At 41.0% G+C, this 22009-nt stretch overlaps 1 protein-coding gene across 3 annotated transcripts in view; it reads left to right on the top strand.

Annotated features, from left to right (window-relative positions):
* Window positions 1-230: 230 nt before the first annotated feature.
* The window catches only part of st6gal2a (ST6 beta-galactosamide alpha-2,6-sialyltranferase 2a), a 51496-nt gene continuing 29717 nt past the window's right edge, over window positions 231-22009 (top strand). For all 3 annotated transcript variants that reach the window (XR_008531796.1, XM_054614901.1, XM_054614902.1), the window contains exons 1-3: window positions 231-466; window positions 15671-15727; window positions 15817-16904. Coding sequence is in view for 2 of the 3 variants with exons in the window: in XM_054614901.1 (XP_054470876.1) it covers window positions 15905-16904 (1000 nt within the window). In the remaining variant the exon portion in view is untranslated. The remainder of the gene's footprint in view (window positions 467-15670; window positions 15728-15816; window positions 16905-22009) is intronic.

The following is a 22009-nucleotide window of genomic DNA, read 5'->3' as shown; positions in this document are numbered from 1 at the left end:
TGTGCTCTTTAAATTTCTTTGTTTTTATTTTGTTGCTTTTTTTCTTGTGATGTTTTGGAAAGATTTACCCCATTTTGCCCATGGCTGACATTACTAAAACATATGCAATCTGTGACAAGGCACGTAGGGTTAGGCTACAGCCATCAGCCTAGTAGCTTATCTTAAGAGAAGTAGCTAGAAGAAGTCCCTTCCCTTCAAGCCGACAAGCCACAAAGTCAGAGCTCGCTGACTCCGCCCCTCTCGGTGGATGTGGATGAGAGGGAAAAAAGGGCAGCAGCAGAGTGACAGACAACACAGCCTCTCCGCTCTGCTCGTTGTAGTAGTGGATATCTTCTCTGTGAACGGAGAGCAGAGGCGAGACAAACCGGGTCGGGTGCATGCTTGCTGTGCAACAAGGCGAACTGTAGCAAAAATGGACCGCCGGACATCAGCAGCAGCATCCAGTAAGGACCGACACAGATTTTAGGTAAGGCTTTGTTCGCTCTCCGCAACATTCTCCCATACAGATCTGCATTTGCTGCTTCAGCGCGTTTTGTGCAGGACGCAACGAGCGGAGCTGCACAGGGGGAGGATGTGCATGCACGGTGTTTGCTGAAAAACGATTCAATATTTAGTGTTTCCCATTTACGATCAAACCTGCGGATGAAACATGTAGGAGAAAAAAAAAAATCCTTTGTCTGCGTGACTTTACCCCTATCACGGTCGGTGATCATCACGGGGAGCTCGTTTAACAGCAGCTCATTTAGTCTCCGCACGGTGCTTTGAGGTTCACACTAACAATTGGTTTAATGAACATTAGGAGCTAAATTGACACACGCAGCAGAGTTAAATGTTTAATCAGTTAATGACGCTGGTCTCGATGGTGCCATTGAGTCCTATCTGGAAAATCATGTTTCTCCACATTGAAGAGTTCATTTACAGCTCACAGTGAAAGGCAGGCCTGCACGCTGTTCCTCGACTTGAGGAGAAGATGCAAGGGCTTATTGTTCTCTTGATACTTAGTTTTTGTTTAACAGCTTCATGTGCATGCTGACAGTCCATTTAAGACAGGAAACTGTGGCCAAGGCAAGAGCTCTAGGGGAAGTCATCTGAAAGTCATGTCAATAATATTATTGCACCGTAATGTGTCAGGTTCAACCCATTGATTTTCACATTTTTTACATTGATGTGAAACAGTGGCGAATTGTAACTATCAGAACGGGCCCTTCTATACCTCCCTACAAATAAATAAAATACTAACTAGAAATATGGTCGTCCCTGGCCGCTTTTATGTTATATGCAAAACATAATGTTACTGCTCCACCTTCAAAATTTTCTAGCTATACAGATTAGTGAAACAACCTGCTCTCTGTTGCTCTTTTCAAAAAGTTAATTAAAGGGGCAGTGTTGAAATGTGTTTATTTCACATGGCTGCACTTTCATATCCACAGCTGCACCGCTTCTCAACTGTAGCAGGCTTTTGTTTGGAGCAATTTAATTAGTGACAAATTAATTTAAAAAAAAAAAAAAACCACCTCAGCTTTCGGACCAAGTGCTTTGAATTAAACACAAAAACATTATGTTCCGTAATCGCCTTCACATCCTATGATTGAGGCCAGTGAAAGCATTTACAAGTAGAGGGTAACACACTAGTGTCAAAGGGCAACTGATATTAACATGAAAGTGGAGGTTTAGCACTCTGAGCCGTCGGAAATAATGTCAATATCAACGAAACAAATGATCACATCACCTTGAGTAACAGCGGCAGAGGTCGAAAGTAAACTGAAACTCATTACATTAAGAAACACACACACACACACACACACACACACACACACACACACACACACACACACACACACATTCTCACTTCACTGTAGTCCACTGGAATCAAAGGCACCGATCTGTCCTTTTGTAATTTGTTCCTGTGCTGCAAAAACAGCACCAGGAAGAAACTACAAAGCCTCTCTCAGAAAAGTGTCATTTTGTTTGTGTATGCAGCAGCTGAACAAGTATGCTCAAGATTTTGAGCGATTGTGACGAGGACACAATTTAGCGGACGTTGTTTTTAACCACCAGAGCACAGCTGAAAGGACACACGTTATATAAAACTAAAGGTAAATGATTTATCTGTTCTTTGCCAGGACATTTTCTTCCATAGTAAGTGAACTATAGATGTCACTACCCACTCTCTGACGATGTATTATGAATGTACTAATGGGTAGCCTATCTGATAAATGCACGTACCTCCCATCAATGTGTGAAAGAGTTGCGAGTCTCACAGAACATCTGCATTATTGCTTCTACACAAAACTATGTAATGACTGCGAAGTCTGCTACACACTGGCTGGCACCTCTTTGTCTCTCCAGCTGGATATTTATTGTCTCAAATGGGGTGGCCTCTCTCTGCGTGTGCAGACAGAGTACAGGTGTGTAGGAGAGCTGCTTTCTTTGTATGCACGAACATTATGCCGCTTTTATCCAACAATGACAAACCACAATACCGCGGCCCGCAGTCATTTTCCTTTTATATTACCATGTTTTCCACCAAATGTATCCATTCTGAACATTATCTAAGACTTCACTCCACTATAGACTTACTGGCATTTTACTCGGCAGGTTGTGGTATTCAGTATTGTCCCTTAAAGCAAAGAGATTCTCCAAAGATATTAGAAACACGAGAAATTGTTTATTAAAATTTCAAGCTCCCAAAATGATCATTTATTTTGACTTGCTATCCAATTCAAATCCATGTAGCAGGATGGTCAGAGTGGTGGCATATTTTTGTGGCATTGCAACCATTGAGGCTGGCTATAACTTACCATATGAACGGACTTGCAGACCGAATTGGCATTAACAGACGTCAATTTAGCTCTGCAACTACCTCTGCTGCCGGCTTAGTGAGGAGCACCTATGTGTGACCCACTTTACAGCCCCACTGATGTTTGTTGTCACCATAACGGCTAACAATGTGGCTCTTGCAGGACACATTATAAGAACAAACTAGAGCTGGGTGACTACATTTTATTAATACATTTGAATTCAGGGATAAGACGATGTTTAAAAATTAAAATCGATTTTCACTTTTATTCGGTTAATTACAGTACGTTACCGCCACCGCTTTCCTGAGCTTCCGTAGTTCATAGTAAACGCACAGGTTCTCTTCAGACACAGGTAAAATATCAACATGGCGGAATGCATTAATAAAAGTGATGAGTTTGTTCCCAAAAAAAGCTAATGTCTCCTCAGCATCCTAGCAAGTCTGCTAAGCCACAAAATAGCAGTGAGGACATGCTGCTGTTCTAAAAATACCAATTGATGAGATGCATAATTGCTGTCAGTGATGACCCAGTAAGGGAGGTAACTAGTTAGTCAAAGATTGACTGCTCTGATTAGCATCACACCACAGGAAGTTTGAGAGGGAAAGGGAATTATGTGGAATAGTGTTCAGTAAGAGACATTCTCAATCAGATGGACTTCAACACAAATCCCAGTGAGGTGTATTAATTGAATTATTTTGTTCACATTAGTTCAATCAATACTGAGCAAAGCAAAAACATTATGGAAAATGCAAGTACTGTTCTGATAATGTGTTAATGTGTATAAGGCGAGTGTGTTACTGATTGACCTTACAGCATTGAGGGGAAAATGAAAAACAGATTCCAGGACAGAAAAGGAAGAAGTTATGCTTTAGGGACACATTTCTGTACTGTCCGCACTCAGCCTGTAAAGGGATACAGACTTTCTGTCTCTGAAAGACAGATGTGCAACGTTTGTTCATCTCACCAGCAGCAGAGTGAAGTATCTTTTTAATCTGGCTACACTGAAGCTTCAAGGTTTCACAGCACAGTCTCATTGATTTAACCACAAGATGGTATTGTCTGTCATAAGAATGAGGTTAGAAACTGTCAATTTAAAATTAGAAGGTTTTACATGTCTTTTATTTGAAATCAATCAATATTGATGTAAAAAATGGGTGCTTCTAACAATAGCTGTTTTTGTTTTTGGCCACATGGGGACAGTAGATATGTTTTTCAACACCTTATTGACATATCCACACCTTTTTAAGTTGATGTGGTGAGTTTGTTAGCAAACCGTTATTTACACCTATTTTCATATCCAGCATTTATGGACCAACATTATCATTCATTTGTTTCTGGTCAACAGATGAATGGAAGTCCAATATTCACTTTGTTTTACCTCTGTTTTTGGTCTCTACCAACCCCTGAGCGAAATATCTGTCTCTTAAGCTACTTTAAAAATAAAAGATTATGATATACTCATCTCACTGTATCTCAGTGCTTATTGTCCCTCAGCTGCTCATGAAATTTAGAGGCTAAACTTCGGCGTCAACACTGTAGCTTCTTTTTAGTTACTCTTCAAATTGTCATTTTATCTGTACAAATCTAGAGTGAGGGTATCCTTTTTATCAGATTCAGGCTGTAAATGTGGACCGCACAAAGGATCGGAAGGATTGCATGGGCAGGGCACTCTGGGAAGGTGGAGGTGTAATTTCAGATGAGCGCTAACCGGCCAGAGCAGCAGTTATCCGAGCTCAGCCTTCAAAAGCAGGAGCGCTGGAGTCATCAAGACCAGCTGTTCCGCTCACTCCTGGCTCGGAGTGTGAGCACCCGGAGGACAGCACTCTTTCATGAGAAACACATGGGCGTCCGGGGTTATTAGCCGTCTTCACGAGATTGTAAACTTCCTGAGAGGAGTTGTTTAGGCACTGGTTTCTGCGTGTTTGATGTATGGCGCTCTACTCCTCATGTTGAGCCTTACGCAGCGACATGGGAAGGTTTGAGCAGCTTATTGTGGCGTAGCTTTCATAGTTGCTCTATAAATCTCTGATAGGCTGCTAATCTCAGTCTGTGTTTAGAAGCAAGTGTCCAGAGTTCAGGCAGATTATAGAGAGGTTAAGCTGTCTGAAAATGGCTGTAGTGCTGTAGATTAGTGGGCTTGTTCTCTGGGCAGTCCAACATGATTTTCTCCACAAATACAAGTGTGTGGAACCCTGATATGAACAAATCCTGTCAGCATCTTTTTTGATGCATAAGCATACGTGTTAACCTTTTAAATCTGCTCTTATTTTTGTGTCTGGACTAGAAAAATGTTGCTGGTTTTAGCTCTTGGAGTAACAGCAGCTACCTAGGCCTCATTTCCCAATCACGGATGAGCGAGCAGTTTTGAACTCTTCACAAGTGTAAGAGGGCGACTAGTCACCATGATGGTACAAGCATTGTTATGTCCATTCAGTCTCCCCAAGAAGCCGAACAGACAGTGAAATGAGCTTTAAGTGGACTTTCTCTACTTTCTCACATCAAACGCCCGCCCGCTGTGGGCGTCAGCGCTCCCAGCTGTATTTATGGGCCATAATGTGAGGTGTAGAGCAGCATTTCCTTCGTGGGACCTTGCTGTTGGCAGGCTGTATTGGCGAGGGCTCTGTGCACCGTGAAAGCCTGTCATCAAGAACTGCTGCCCTGTGTGATTTATCAGAAGGGGATGTGCTGAGAAGGTCAGGATGATTCAACTCTTCCCGGACCCTGTGATTTCGTCAGATGTCCTTTCTTCTTAAGTGGAGGTTACTTTGTGACTTGTGAAGTGCTTTTACAGTAAAAACAGTTTCATTTGATTCAAACTTCTAAGTATGCCTCCTGTTTACATTGAACAGCCAGTCAATGTCTGATGGCTGATGACTTTCTCTTGCCCGTTACTCACTTGGAATGATTCAGAGACATGTTTTCTCTCAAGGTCTGTGTCAGACTGCTGGTTTTAAATGAAACGCGTCCTCTGCCCTTGTAATTACAAGGCATGTGAACACTTCACATGGTGCTCTAAAGGAAAGAGGGGGGACTAATTGGTAGTGCAGAGACCTTGTCCAGGTGTGTGTGTGTCTGTTACTGTGTCCAGGTGTCAGCTCGGTAGTATGGATGTCTGCTCTCTGCTGAATGAAGACTCATTGTGTGCACATCGATGTAGCATGTAGACCCTGTCGTATCCTCACCGTTTTGTGGATCAGGTGTGAATTTTCTACAGCAGATGGACTGTGACAGGTGTGTGTGTGTGAGAGAGACTTCCGCCTCCCTGCACCCCTTGGCCAATATCGGGTGCAGTCACTTTTTTAGAGGAAGATTAATGAGTGTCTAAGCACGCCTTTGCAAAAATAGACATTTTCGCACTGCTGATATAATCGGTGCTGTGGTTGAAGGAGGATAGCAGGGGACAGGACAGACCTAATCTGCCTCAGCGGGATCAGTCTTTAATGGAGTTGGTACTTTCTGCTCTGACCTTGCTGGACCTGGTATTACAACCACATGAAGCCATGTCTCATGCTTCTGCTACCACCAAAAGAGAACCAGGATGAATGATGTCTTGTTATCCTTTCACAATTTTATATTTTCCTCATTTTGTGTGTATTTATATCGCATGTACATGTAACCTGTATATATTTTCTTGTGTACCATGGAGGCAGAGCTGCCAAGGACAGTGAACCGCTCCAAACATTGCTACTTGTGACAGTTTTAAAATGAACCAGTGTACTACTCTTGAAACTGCCATAAACCTAACAGCAGATACAGTTAACAAAATAAATCCTTGCTTCAAGGAACAAACATAAAGCTGCCCTAATTACATTTTTTATATTAACAATGTGTCAAATTGTGTAATTTAAAAGGGCTCACTTCTAGTGAGGAGCCAACAAAATGATCACCGACTGTGCAGTTACCTGTTTAGATGATTTTTCTTTTTTGTCAATTCACTCTTGACACTTTTATCAGCCTAGTTTCTAGCAGGCTGTGGTTTCCAATGTACATTTTTTGGTCTGTTGTTTTAGCTCAGAAAGCTACATTACACTGCCTGATGTGTTGAAGGTGTAATGCTTGTCAAAGTTCCGTTTGATGATCTAGTAATTAACTGTCTGAAGACTATCTGCATCAAAAAGGACAATTTACCTTTTTAAAGAGAACAAGCAAGAAGAACTTCCACGTTTTTGTTTTATGATTCAGTCTCGAAAGCGCTGCCATCACAATCGCGGTGAGTAACACTCATGTTGACCTGCGTGAAATTTGAGTCCTTGCTAGATGATTTGCATTCGGGCAAAACTAGGCATGCCTGGCTTTTTTTTTAAAAACATAAGTAGCCTGCTTTGTGTCTCCTTTTAGCCTCCTAGCTTCTAAGGGGAAGGGACTGAAACTTAACTTCTGTTTCATTGGATTGTGGCTGAAGTTTGTGCTGTACTTTAGGTATTAAAGCTAGTCTGTACTTAGCTATGCAATATGCGTCTGTATGCGTGAGTGCAGCCATGCGCTTGCATTCTCTAGTGAATGTGATTGGCAGGCAGTTGGATGACTGGAATGAGCTGTATTGCCTGCAGTGTGTTCTCAGCTCCATGCTAGGTGCCAGTGTTGAGGAGCAGGTTGATCTGCTGCTGGTAGTAAGTCACAAAGCAGGCAGAGCCACAGTGCTGAAACTACACATGTACGTTTCCTCACATGGACAGAGATGCAGCAGTGCATGCAATATTAATTCTGTTCTTTGTGCGAGTGTGGCATACATTTGAAATGACTGACTTTAGAGCTAACGCACATAGTGACAGTCGGTCAGTGGAGCCGGGCCTGCATTTACATCTGCATGCACAGCACCACAGTTAAATGTAGGTCACAGAATAAGGCAGATGTGGGGGAAGGAAAGAAGGTGAGCAGTGGAAGTGAAGGCAGGAGGAAGCCTTTCATTATGTCATCATGCTGGATCATGGGCCGGATTACAGCTTGGCAAGATGTATGAAGAGAGTTTAGGAGAGGAATTTTAGCTTTTGCCTTGAAAGTGAAAAGTAGGAGTTCTTCCTTCAAGACTGTATGTCAACAAAGATTCTGTATATTATCAGCCCTGTCTTGTTCTCAATCTGCTCTGTGCCTGGAAACTATGCTACAGAATTAGCATCAATGGCAAACACAAACAAGTGAAACACAGAGAGAGTTTTACAAAGCAAGACGGCGGCATCGTCCTGTTTTCCGTTGCTCATTTATATAGACTAAGGTAGCCATTCAGTCTACAGGCTATTCTTAACAGCTGCACTTTGGGGTTTCAAGATGTGATGAAGTGCAGTGGACCCTTCGGAGAGCTTGGACGCTGACAGTATAATTACACAGGATGAAGTCCGATGTTCTACTTGGTAATAACCTCATTGCCTCCTGAGGCTAAAGCAGGGTTGGACCAGTAGCAGGGGGTTTATTAAGTGAGGAGAGAGAGAGATGCTCTGTTCATTAAGTTCATGCATATGCATCTTCTTTGTCCTTAAATTTTCTCACTTCAGTTGAAGTCTTCAAGCGTCTTCTGATGTCCCTGTTTCAGTCAGTCTTTGCTGGTGTCTGCAGTGTTTTCTTTTTTTTTTGCCTGATCTGCAACCGTACAAATGTTCATCTCTACATGACTTGAGAAAGCACAGCGGTGTGTGCGATACAATGTGAAATATTACGCCTCGTATTGGCTGAGTTTGCACGGTTCATATTACAGCAGCCCTTATAAATGGTACAAGATCGATACATGTATAAGTGCCTCTGCGTTAATGACCGTTTTGTAACTGGAATTCCATTTGTTAAAAAATTATTTCAAGGATTAAATTGCAGGCATCAATTTCTTTTGTCTGATACAGCCCAAAGGTCTGAGGTTTATGGAATTTGGCCTTGCTCCAAGTCAGACTCAAGTGTGTAAGAAGGGTGTTGATCAGATGGTTAATTTACATTGGTGTGATCTCTGCCTCATACATAGCGGTTGAAATTGTGACATTAAAGACTTATTAGCTGCTTCACACGTTTACACCTTGCTCTCATGCCTTGGGATTAATGCATGATTTCCTCTCTGCAAACAACAGCTATACAGCCTTCCTGTTTGGGAATGTATTCAAACTCAGTAAAGTTAAACTTTGAATTTACTCATTCAAAGTGGAATGTGTACAATTTCAGAAGTGGAACAGGAACCTCCGAAATGCAGAAGAAAGTGTGGATTGTGTGGAATTGACCAGACAGTACAGTCCTCCATTTTAAAAGGCTGCATTAATCGGACAGAACGACTTCATTGTCAGTATTCTTTACCTACCTTTTAGAGTTCAGGCTTCTAAAACACAATTAGGCAGTTCAGACATGTACAGTTAAGAGTTCAGTATGCTTGAAACAAACTAAGTCGTACAATGGTGGAGTGAAAACCCTGTCGTGTTTGCCTTATCCTGACTATCACAGTAAAACAGAAGCACAGCTGTAAGCAATTAAGCCATTAGCTCAAACACACTGTTTAAAAATTAACTACTTATTTTTTTATGTGAATGCATCACGTGATTGTGAGGTGAACTGTAAAAAAAACAACAACATTCATGTTACCAAGTAATCCATCAGGAACGTGTGTTTGCATTGATTTGATTGGCCAACGTAGCGCCTCGCCGGATGGCATCCAGTTGGGTTGCAGCAGCAGTTGAGCCAGGTTGAACTTTGCCAGAGCCCTGCGTGTTGGCACCCCTGCTGCTCAGACGGGGGAAAAAAGTGAGAGGGATGCAAGGAACTGCTGGTATGCACTAGGCATTGGATTCTACTGTACGATTTGGTTGTGGAAACCAAAAACAACTCCCAAGTAGTGAAAGTACAAACACCAGCACTTCCTCTATTTTATACTACATTCTGTTTCTAAATGTGTCTCCCTCATGTAACACCTTACAGGAAAATCTACTCTGTTTATTCATCTCATGTTCTGTTCACATAATCTTGGGAAACTTGTCACACAATTTCAGGCTAAATTAATTCAGAAATCCAAAATATCTCCTGACCACACAGTTCATGTTTCTGTTTGTCTGTCTGTCCACATATGCTTAGCGGACCTCGTTCTGTTGCACAGTGATGTTGTAGTCTGTAGCTGCTTGAACTGCTGCAAGGTGAATATTAAAGTAAAACGTTTTTATTTATTTTTTTACATGGTGAACAACTCCACTCTGGTGGGTTCAATAGTTAATGAGGAACAAGTCCTTTGGTCAGTGTTTTTTATTTGAGAGAACATGCACACTTGTGTTCTGTTGCCGTGCAGAATAGAGGACAGCATGTTTTCTTGCGGAGCTGAATACCTCGAAGTCATCTGCTGCCTTCGTTCTAAAAATATTGTATTGTTTCCTCTTAGTTTTATGACATGTAAAACACTACACCACACTTTTTTATTAGACTAATCAGACCCTACACACGCATTGTAAATTAACTTTTATTCTGTGCTTAAACACAGGGAATCATTGAGAACATCACATCATTTGCTTTGCGTCTTCTGTAAAGTTCATGTGGCCTTTGCCAAGGTCTCAACCTCTACTTCCTACAGAAACAGCTGCGGCTGCTTATTTAGCTGTGATTAAAAGCATCCATAACATCTCCACCATGGTTCCTCTGCAGCGTGTATGTAGTAGGTGGTGGACTGAATTATTTTCAGTGAGATGCTCTGCGCCTGTATTCCCCAAGGGGCTGCCAGAGTACTACCTCACTGGCAGTCAAGTAGTAGAGTTCAGTTCAGTCACCCTTGGTGTTGCCTGGACTGTAGACACATTGAGAACATTACAGCAGGCAGCAGCATGGCATGCTGGAGGAATGTGGTTACATAAAAAATAACTATATCTATAAATATATTCTATATACATTTAACTCTGTTGGCCTCATTGTGCTTTTAGCTGTATTTGGCTGTATAAGTCTTTTGTAGTTTAGGTCAGATCTGTGTTATTTGTTTTTTTGTTTGTTTTATTTTTCCAAATCTAGTCATGATTTACAAACTCTTGCCTGTTGTAATGGAAAATTATATTGGTGTATGTTGGAAGTATATAGTGTAAAGGTTTTGAATGAAATGTACTATGATGTGAAGATTTTACTCTAAAGGTTTTGAATGAAATGTACTATGATGTGTATTCTAAAGGTCGAGAACCTCGTCTCTCTGTATGCTAAGTTACACTGTGTGGAGACGCTCCTTATGTCCTTTCACCTTTGTCATTCATGCCCCCACCTTTTGGCCCTCTCACACCTTGGTCCTTCCTCCCTACCTGAGACTCATACCCACCTTTTGGTCTTCTTCCTCTCCTTTGTTTTTCTACCTCTTCTTTGATATCCATGCACCCCTTTTGTTCTTCATACCCCCCCTCCTTCACCCATTCATTGTCAGGAGATGCTAACTCAGAACTGAGCCTGGCCACCCCGGCTCCCATATATAGAGGGGTGAGCAGCCTGACTCGGGAGTTCAGTACTTTGCAGGCTCCCGGCGACTCTGTAAACTTCTGGCTCTTTCATGCAAAGAAATAAAATACCGCAAGGACATTTCATTTGTCATTTGATCATTATTTCAACGCTCATTGGGACTCATCTCGGGACATAGATAGTACTAGTACAAATTGGGTATTAGTATAGTAATTAAATTGAAGTTCTGAAAAAACTTCCACCACACTGTTTGAGCAGAACTGCTCTCTGCATTGTTCTTGCTCACCTAGCATTATCACAGCTTCCTATGATTCAGCAGCTGGATTCACTCACTTGTTCACAAAAATACATTGTCTGAGAAATGACATATTGATAAAGCTTGAGATGGTGAACATTAGTGGATTGGAGATGAATTTAATCCATGAATCAAACTCAAGATGCTTCTTTTTTAATGTAGTTCTACTTTTCAGGCAGTTAAATCAATTCCTGTAAAAGAGATATTTTTGGGCGGAGGCAAATAATGTTTTACTGATCAAAAGCTACAGATTTAACAGATGCCTGTCGGTTGTTGAATAAGTTAATTTGTCTTTCACAGTAACACATATTTTTTTTAACTTTTGATGGAAAAAAGTTTTATTATGTTTTATTTTCAGTTTCAATGGGTACTTTTTATTTACTTTTTATTCTTCTTTTTGCCTTGAAAAGGTTGTCAAAAAATATTTTTTGTAGATGAAGTTGACACTGGTTTAATGCAATAAATATTGTTTATATGTAGATTGACAAGACAGACATGGAAGCATATCATATTATATAATTGCCTGTACTCTATGGTTGAGATCAAATGTGTTTCAGGTTCAACATTTGAAACAAGAACTCCTAAAATGGAGAAGTATTCGCTTTAATGGTCAGGAACATACATACATACATACATACATACATACATACATACATGCATACATGAAATTTCCCTTCTGTCCAATGTCATATTGCTATGAACTGTGAGTTATCTTCCAAGCAAAGTCTGGTGAAGGACCGCCAGAGGCCGTTTGCAAATTGAGTGCCCAAGGCACTCATGGTCTTGCCTGGCATGTGTCTGTTAAGTCTTCAAGTCTGCAGTTTGGATTCAGCCTGTGTGTGCCCTGTTTTTATCTGACAGTTATCCGACAGTTGAGAAGATGTCACAGTCGGAAATTAAAATTGGTGGTTGTATGCAGGACTATTTCTTGGCCTAGAACAGTTACTTCCTGGAGTCTTTTTTTCACTGTTGGGTTGCCGGGCAACCAACGGAGACTCCTTGCCAAGAAATCCTCCGTCACATAACTGTTAAACCACAACATGTTAGTTTCACACTTACTGATTTGAGATAAAATGTGTTAATAAGTTACCTTCTTTTTTTTTCTTTTTTTTCCAGTCTTCATGCTAAGCTAAGCTAACCAGCTGCTGGCTCTAGGTGCCTGTTTACTGAAGGCACACACATGAGAGTAGTGTTAATTTTGTGTTTTGACTCTCATCAAGAAGGGTATACTTGAATTCCCAAAATGTTAAACTATTCTTTTAAGTCATTTTTCAAGCAATCTCATTCTGAGATATGCTGCTTTTTATGACTTTTGTGATAGAAAATATAATATTTTTATGTTTTGGACTGTTGGATTGTCTAATTCCAGCTTTTAAAATGAGAGGATTTACTTCCTTTTTTTGTGATATATTGTAGCACACTGAATGTCTTTTTTGTTTAACAACTCCTCAATGAATAGAAAAATAATTGGCAGATTCAGCTATAACCCTACAGTACATGTTTCCTGTGTTCAACAGTCATCTGCTCTTTTTAAAATTCTTTCCTCTCACGCCACCACATAATTATCCTCCTGAGGGCAAGTGACCCGCAAACACTTGAACGCTCTCTTCTTCCCCATATACAAAAGCTTCCTCTCTCTCCTCCTATAATAATATTTCTGCATTGGATCTTGGTTTTGTTCTCTACAAGATCTCTACTTCATATTCCATCAGGCTCCTTTGTTCATCGCCGTCTCCTACTAACTAAAAGTCATTTAGTCGTCCTTTGCTGCCAGTGGCTCATTTCCATGTTTCCCGCTATGTACTGTTTCTTTGTGTAGCCCTCACAAGACTGGCTCTGTCCTCCACCCCCGCCTCTCCATCTGTGCCACCCATTTATGTTGTTTCACCGCATACGTCCATCTTTCTCCGCAACCATAACAAGCGCTACCGTACCGATATCGCGTCGTCTGCATGCAGACAAGCAGTTTCTGAAGCACCCATCCTGATTGCTGCCAGGTGAGGCAAACTAGCCCTCACAAGCTGCGCACCCAGAGACACACACACACACACACACACATTTACACACACACACACACACACACACACACACACACACACACACACACACACACACACACACACACACACACACACACACACACACACACACACACACACACACACACACAGAGTCATCACACACACAGAGTCATCACACAACACATTTCCACAGTGGGCTTCTGTTGAGCAGTGGTGCATATAGCTGCCATTTGTTTGTTGACAACATTGTCATTGAGCAGCTGTGCAATTTCCTGCTTGTTTTCTTCTGGGTTCTTTTTGTGCATCGGGCCTGCGGTTTTATTTCCAGGTGTTAAATGGCATCTTTTCCACTGAGTAACATTTGACCCCAGCCAGGTAGACATGTTGAAACTGCTACAAAGGGGATTACTGCCTGGCTCCTACCCCCACCTGTCAATGGCTTTAAAGCCTTAGGCAGAAAATGCTGCAAGTTTTCAGAAAGTATTCAGATTGTTGTGTGTGTTTGTGCAGATGTGTGTTTGTCGGAGTTATTGCTTCAGCGTCTTGGCTGTTATTTTCTTTCTCCCATACTGTCTCTTCTCCCTCTTGCCCAGTTACCCCCTGCTGTTTTACCCCAGCTTGACCGGGGTCAGAAGCTTTGGCCTCCTGTGTGCCTGCAGGGTGGGAGGCCTGGATGTCTGGGTACATGTGGAGTGGAGGGGGGGGGGGCGCTCTGCAGGACCCGGCAGCTACAGAGACAGGAAGCTGTACAGTAATTAGGACTAAAGGAGGCTTAACAGCTTTTTTTCTCCTGCCTCACCCTGCCGCTCAGAAATGCTCCCACATTAAGAGACCAAAACTCATAATTACGTGTGGTTGAGAGGATTTAATGTGAGGAAATTTAATGCTTCATTTACACACCTTCATTGCTGTGTACTTCACTCTATAAGCCATCAGTGAACATAACTTGTCGCACACCAGAGTATTAGAGTAAGTCAGGCTTATAATTATTATTTTTTTTGTAAGGCAAGGGAAATAAGCAAAGGTCTCATCTTGAATGATTTGAAGTAAAATGTCAAAATCAAAGTGCATTTCAGTGGAGCACCGGAACAGTGGTTGTTCCAGTGATGATAGCTGATGGAAAGCCAAAAAGAAAATATACAGCAGATGTACATCTTTTTAACTAAACCGATTTAGGGTTTGATTATCTTTAAAGTAGGTGATTATTTTTCTTTTTAGAGAAAATTAAATACCTTTTCCCTGTTCTCAAAATGTGAGAGGATAAACTGTTTTTTTTCATTGTTATAACATTACAATTTATATTATTTGGGGTTTTGGTCTGTTGGTTGTAAGATCTAGTTATTTGAAGACCTTAACTTGGCTACTAGGGAACTGTGAGGAGCATCTTTCACTGTTTCATTGTAAAAAAAAAAACCCCAAAAAACATAAAAACCCCACTTAGTTTCAGCACTAATTTATGCTAATGTCAGAAGAAGAAATAAGTAAAATGTTTATGAAATATCACATAAAGCTTGTTAAGCCGCAGGACGTATTTGCACTGGCGCAACATCACATAGCAAAGGCCATCATAGATATACATGAGTGAAGTGATTAACAGTGATCTAGTGACAATATATGAAAATAAAGTTATGATGATATAATAGGTCTTAATGGGATAAGTTTAAATTTTTTACTTAATATTACTCATGTGTGAGAGAGAACTTCTACACTGCATGTCAGACTAAAGTTATTTTTATGTTCACCATTTGGAAATTTCACCAAACATTAACATCAAGTTAAAGTAAGGTTAAAATGTGTACTGACCTTCCCACTAAACAAGTTCCTTGGGGGAAACCCTTGAGTATATCTGTTTATTAATTTAGGGTTATAAAAATAATTTTGTGTGATTCTTAAATTTTGCTGTCTGAGAATCTGCCATCAGTTTATTTATCTTCTTGTTGTGATAACAAGAAGATTAAATAAAAAAAAGCTGTAGCTTGATTCCAAGTAATAGATGATTCTAAATGAAATGTCTCTTTTTGTGTTAAGAGTGGAAAGCAGCAAAGTTCTCGCCAGCAGGAGTTTTTTTTCCTGTGGTGTGAGCAGTGTTTTTTTGTTTTTTTTCATGCACACACAGCATCATGTATGCATGTGCACTCTTGACTACAAATAATTTGTACCACTCCTCTCCACAGGCTCTTCTTAAATCCTGGAGGACACATGGTCATGAAGAAATAGAACCATTGGTCGAGGTGAGCGTCTCAAACTTCTGCTCTCCTAGTCCATACCCCCCCCCCCATCTCCCCTGATCAGTTTCATCTTGAGCTTTCTTCTTTCACAGGCCCTCCAGCTGACCTGGGCTAAGTCCTGGCCGTGGGGCTTTATTGTTGGTGGGCCAGCTGAACAGGCGTGTATGTGAGTGAGAGGTAATGAAGTCCAGTATGAGGCAGTGGCGGAGGCTCGTGCTGATCGGAATGCTGGCCTGGGTTCTCCTCTTCCTCGCCCTCCTCTCTTACTTCCTGGACGCTCGTGTGAATGAGCCGCTGACGTCCATGGGCTCTTTACTGTCCCAGCACCCAGACACCCGGCGCCTTACATCCATACAGGCCTCCCACCAACAGCATGCCAACCTGGGCTCCCGACCTGAACTGGCTTCCACCTTAACTACAACCTACCCCCGAGACCAGCCAGAGCCGGAGCCCTCTGCCAGCTCCACGACCCCAGAGCTCAGCCTGGATGTGAGCAACAGCCCCAACAGTGCTCCCTACGCCATATATGGTAGCCAGGAGACCAGCCACCAGGACTACCTAGACCCACAGAGCCTGGCTGCCTGGTCCTCCTTTGGTACAGAAAATGTGGGTTCTCACTCAGACCCGTCGGTCCAGAGTCGTGAGAGAACTTCCCAGACAGAGTACCAGAACCACGTCAACACTAACCGCCACCACGGTGGGGAGGATGAAGAAGATGAGAGGGATAATGAAGATGAAGAGCTGGGAAACAGAATGAGGACTACAGCAGGCAGGAGGGTCGGTGGAGACTCCTCTGATCTGGAGGAATATTACTTCTCCAAGTCGGCCTCGGTGGTGCAGCGGTTGTGGAGGGGTCGCGTGTCGTCTGGCATGCTGAGTCCTCGGCTGCAGCGCGCCATGAAGGACTACGTCAGTGCCAACAAACACCATGTTTCCTACACGGGGCATCGCAAGAACGCCCAGAGTGCCAAGGAGCTGCTGTGTCAAATGAAAGCCCAGGCCCAGCTCAGGACAGTGGATGGGTCGGAGCAGCCCTTTTCCTCACTCGGCTGGGCTCGTCTTGTGCCGTCTCGTCCACTGGAGCGACTGCACAGACGGCAGGACCAGAGCAGCTTCAAGACCTGTGCGGTGGTCACCTCGGCTGGTGCCATCCTGCACTCAGGACTGGGAAAAGAGATCGGTGAGTGGAGAGAAAAAAGATTTTGAGTGTAGGCACCATGGGGCCACAGAGCTTCTTTTGTTTGAGGAAAAAGGGTTTTGTAGAAAGAAACACTTGTTTATATTCATGAAAGCAAGGTATGTAAACAAATGTATTTTTTTGCATCAGTACCAAATAATCATAACTATCAAATAAGGTAATACCTATGCTGTTGACAAAACTAAAGATAAGGTATGACACACTGCTACAAAATATAAAAGCTGAAAGAGGATTTTTCATTATTTTTCAGTTTGTGCTCAGACCATTGGCAAAATACTTTACCAAGAGGCTGCAATGTCATCAGAGCCCTCAATAAACCCTGACAAAACAAACGGCAGCATACTGACGATACTAGTATCTGTTAAGTCTTTACCAAAATATGAGTTCCTGTCACAAATGTGAATTAATTTTCAGCCACCATCTTGTGCATTTTAAGTGTTTCACGAGTGGAAATGCCAAAAATTTAAAATAGAAAGTTTTTAATGCTTGCTGAGATGGAAAGGTTAGTGACTTGTAATCATTACATACACGATGCACCAATGATGTGACTAAATTTGTTTGAGTTTGTAGAAAAGTTGCATGGAAAGATTTGCATGGAAAAATGAAGGTAATGTAAACTAGGTTCACAAGGTTGTTGCATGCAAATTTTACCACATTTTATATTTGAATTTACTTTACATAAAGTTCAGATGACCTTAAACACAAAGGGCTCACCATCCAGGAACCTGGTATTTAAGTAAATTTCATGGCATGAGATTTGGATATTTCCTGTTCACGGCACAGATCCAAATCTCATGTGGTCATGAAAATAAAGATTCAAGATCTTGACACCTGCAAAATCTACTGTAAATTTCAAACAATTCATATTTGAGGTCCACTGCCATGGACAGAACTGTCACAATGTTTTCTTCAGAAAATATTAATATTATTGTGAATAAAGAAATTATATCATCATACATTCTCGAAAATAAATCTTTAATTGAAACAGGATATACCACGATAGACAAAATTCTTACTTTTGCCCTGTTTACAGCTTTAACTGACACATGCTTCAGTTAGTTAGAGTAGCTTATCATGTAAAAGCACTACAGTGCGTCAGTGTAGTATAGCTCTACCTGAATAGTACAGGTGTAACAAGATTACTTAGATCCTAAGGTAAGATGTGTACTGTGGCTCGTAAACAAGTCCAGCATTATACGGTATATAAACCTTCGACTACATGATGAATGATATGCTGAAATTTAAAGGTCAACCTGCACATATAATCCTGTAACAATTTTATCCATTTTCTGCATGGCTTTTTCTGATTAACTTGTCAAGCTGATCGTGAACAGGCTTGAGCGTGTGCCTAGTAGGGTATATGTCGTTGTGTTTGAATGTGTGTGCTCTTGGTTTAGAGACTTTGGCAGCTATTTGGTAAGTGGGGAGAGTGTGAATTCGGTGACAGATGGCTCACTAGAAAAAAAAAAAGCAAAACCCCCCTCTGGTAACCAATCAGGCGCCTTCACATAACGTATAGCTCCCTTGCATTTTCTTGTGAATTCATCTGCTCAAAGAAAGCAAAACCTTTAATATTGAGAGCTTCGGGCTTTATGCCTTATATTTCTATATTTACATTATATGTCTGTATACTGACATCGTTCGATAGACACTAGCTGCCCCAGATAGCATTGACCCAGCAAACTACTATCACTGAAAATCAGATGAAGGCAAGTGATGTGAACCTACATCTGTGACCCTGTGGTCACATTAGGATTAACTTGTGGTGCTGTGTCAGCTCTGCAGTCTATGAACAATGCTGCCTTCACTTGTAGAAAGAAATAATCTTCTGTTACTAAGAAATCTGATCATTATAAATTCAGATTTTTTGCAAAGTGATAGAAATACAGTCTCTAACATGCGTTCAAGTACACCTCTCAGCAATTGTTGTTTGGCTTATTGATGAATATGGAGGTGTTTTTTGGTATTTCAGGTTTTTGTTTTACTGCTGGGGGGATCAAAACATTTGGCTGAGTGGTATTCCTTATTTTTAGAAGCAAAGAAAAGAGAGGCAGTCTTCAGTTTTGGGCAGCAGGCCTTGGACTTAAACTCTGCAGGTGCTTCTTAATCTCTGTTGATGTATCATCATCCCTCAATGTCCGTTGCTGGTTTATGTCCAATAATGTGACCCATATGCACATGCTCATAACCATAGTGAATGTGTCTTTTCAGCACCACACCTGCGTTATTGTTTTAATCTATTTTGAACAGGCATACCTTGTAACAATCAATTTGAGACTCAAATTTGCCATCAGAGAGTCATTATAAGAATATAGGAAAGCAATCAAATAAATAAATTAAATAATTCATGACTGCTTTTTCTCTGAGGGCCAACTCATACATCTTTATGTCAGGGTATTGGTTCAGTGTGTCATCATCCTGATATTCAGTTCTTAAGAAGTGATATGCTTCTCGGGGGGGACTAAATGACTCGACGCATGAGACCCTCAGAACCCTGTTCTAGAGCTGATTAATTATTGAACAGTGTTGGAAAAGCTTGACTTTGTAACATCAATTCTCAGGCTCAGCTTCAACAGGAAATCAAACTGCATTGATCGCACTCTGTCTGCTGCTTCTCACCCCGCTGTCCTTCCCAAAAGGCTGCACTGCATCAAAACCTAGATTTTGCAGCTGTTAATTGTGACAAATAGTCAAAAGATGAATGTGCCAATCATACTCTGTTTCTGTGCCCTTTACAGGCAGACTGACATTTGGATTATTGGTTGTCTCTCAGTGGCTGCAGCACAGAGTTCTCCCTGTGAGAGCTTTGTAACTGAGGCTTTGGTTTAGTTTATTTTAGTGGGATTTGTGTGTGTGATGTGTGGCTGCCATCATGTGGTGAACAACATAAACTGCATCCCCAGAACATGTGATGGAGAATATAACGGAAACACATTAGAGCATTATTCAATGAAATGCCCTGTAACAAGTATTATTCTTGTGAATTTTTTAGTGTTTTAATATTTTTGATAGTTTTGATTTAACTCATTTTTGAGATTACATAGTTTGTGGTTCTGAGGAGTAACTCCCCTCAGTCTGTTCTGGTGAAGCCTCCTGATTATGTTTGTTTATGTTGTTTGTTATTCATAATGTGTGAAAGAGTGGAGACGTGTGTCCAAGCACCATAGATAGATAAAACTCTTTCAACATCCCTGCTGGGCTCTCAGGCACATAATTGGTTAACAAGTTTGTAATGTAATTGGAACAAGGCCATTTAATACCTTTTTTTAAAAAGTCAGCACTCATATCAATTTATGATGTAACGCAAAGCTAATTTAAGGTAATCAGCAGAGAGGAAACATGTTACAGTCATAACTGGAGCCATTTTGATACCACAATAATGCATTCTAATTGTAAACAAAAAAACCCACTTAATCTACTGCAACATCCAGTAGCCTGCTAATGATATTGTCTTCCTCTCCCTGGCTTTATTAGCCAACATGGACGTTTTCATCCACACTTTTAGACACAAAAAGACACCCAACTTTGAAGTAACTAAACTGCAGCTACCAGGGGCAGTTATATAAAGTTGAAAGCCAACATTGTCAGCGGGCATCTAACAAGTCCCACAGAGCCAGAATAGATTTAGTAAGAGTCCATCTCACACTGTAAAAGTCCTTCATCATGTGGCAGGAGGAAAAGAACACATCAGACATGAACCAACTGAGTCAACAGAGGAGCACTGTAATCACGTTTAATCTCACAGACACTGACAAATTAACTCTTAAACTTTAAATGAAACTCTCTATGACGGAGTATGAATAATGGTGTTGTGATACTGTAGTTTAATCACTGTATATGTCACCAGCTTCACATACTTTATGGCAGTTCCCGATGATGTCGAAAGCACAACCACCTACTGTAAACCTGCAGCAGACCAGTGGACTGACCTGGCCACGGTTTACTTTTATACATTAATATTAACAAATCGTTTTAAACATGATGTTGTTCTGTCTGTAATGCGGTATACAGAGTCACCAGAAACGTATAGAAATGCCTGGTTGAAGTTATGAATACTATAAGACAGGAAAAGTGCACACTTGAGACTAGGAATTGGATTTTACAGATAAATAAACGTAATAAACTTGTGCGTATGCAAAGTGATTAAGCCACAAAATGCTGCTAAAAAAATTGTCGCATTAAAATCCCTCTATTATTTAAAAAAAACATTGTAGTCATTATAAATGTAAGTGGGTTTCTCTCATGAGACATTGCAGACACGGAAAAAGACGATAATTGCGAAAACAAGGCGAGGGTTGAATATTGATCCTGGTCCGGTTGAGGTTAAACCAACAAACACGTGTTAAGGGAAATGGTGGCGGGGAAAAAAAGTGACTTGTTGCAAACTTGTATAGGTTGTACCTGGGAGTCACCTAATAATTTGGGTGGAATACAGATCACTGGTATTTTCTATTTTCTATATCTGGACAGATAGAAACCTCTAGGGCTGCTCTGCGAATGCATCGAATTATTTTTTTGATTAAACTGCTCACCACTCTGCCAGCTGTAACGAAGGTCATGAGAAAGGTGTCGATTCATCTTAAGAAGTCACAGTAAGATCAGATTGAGATCACTGGCTATGTGGAAAAATATCCATAGAAATGGATGTCATAAACACATTTCGACAAGCTACAACAGGTTTTCTGTGCCGTGGTACATAATTGATGTCACTCAAGCAGTCCTGGTGGGTTTCTCACCATGAGGAGACTGTAGATGTACGCCTACTCATATTAGCATTTATGAGTAGGCGTAATTGACCCCCATTATTATATTCTGTATTAGTTATTTCAGTACTATAACACAGTATTGTCCTCGATAAGAACCACAGGGATATATTTGTTATAATGACCACACACTCGGCTGATAAAAATAAACATCACGCAAATCATGCATTTATTTATATATTATATATATTTCAAAGTACATGCATTTATAGAAATAAATAACACTGATAAAATGATGGCAAACATGAGTGTAAAACATGTAAGACTTGTCTTCAGACAGTCAATACTAGTCAGTGCATCAAAACATTAAAAACAAAATACCCT

This window comes from Anoplopoma fimbria, chromosome 16, assembly GCF_027596085.1.
Source record: "Anoplopoma fimbria isolate UVic2021 breed Golden Eagle Sablefish chromosome 16, Afim_UVic_2022, whole genome shotgun sequence".
Taxonomy (NCBI): Eukaryota; Metazoa; Chordata; class Actinopteri; order Perciformes; family Anoplopomatidae; genus Anoplopoma; species Anoplopoma fimbria.
The sequence above is the reverse complement of the archived record's forward strand: the minus strand, read 5'-3'. Positions and strand labels throughout refer to the sequence as shown.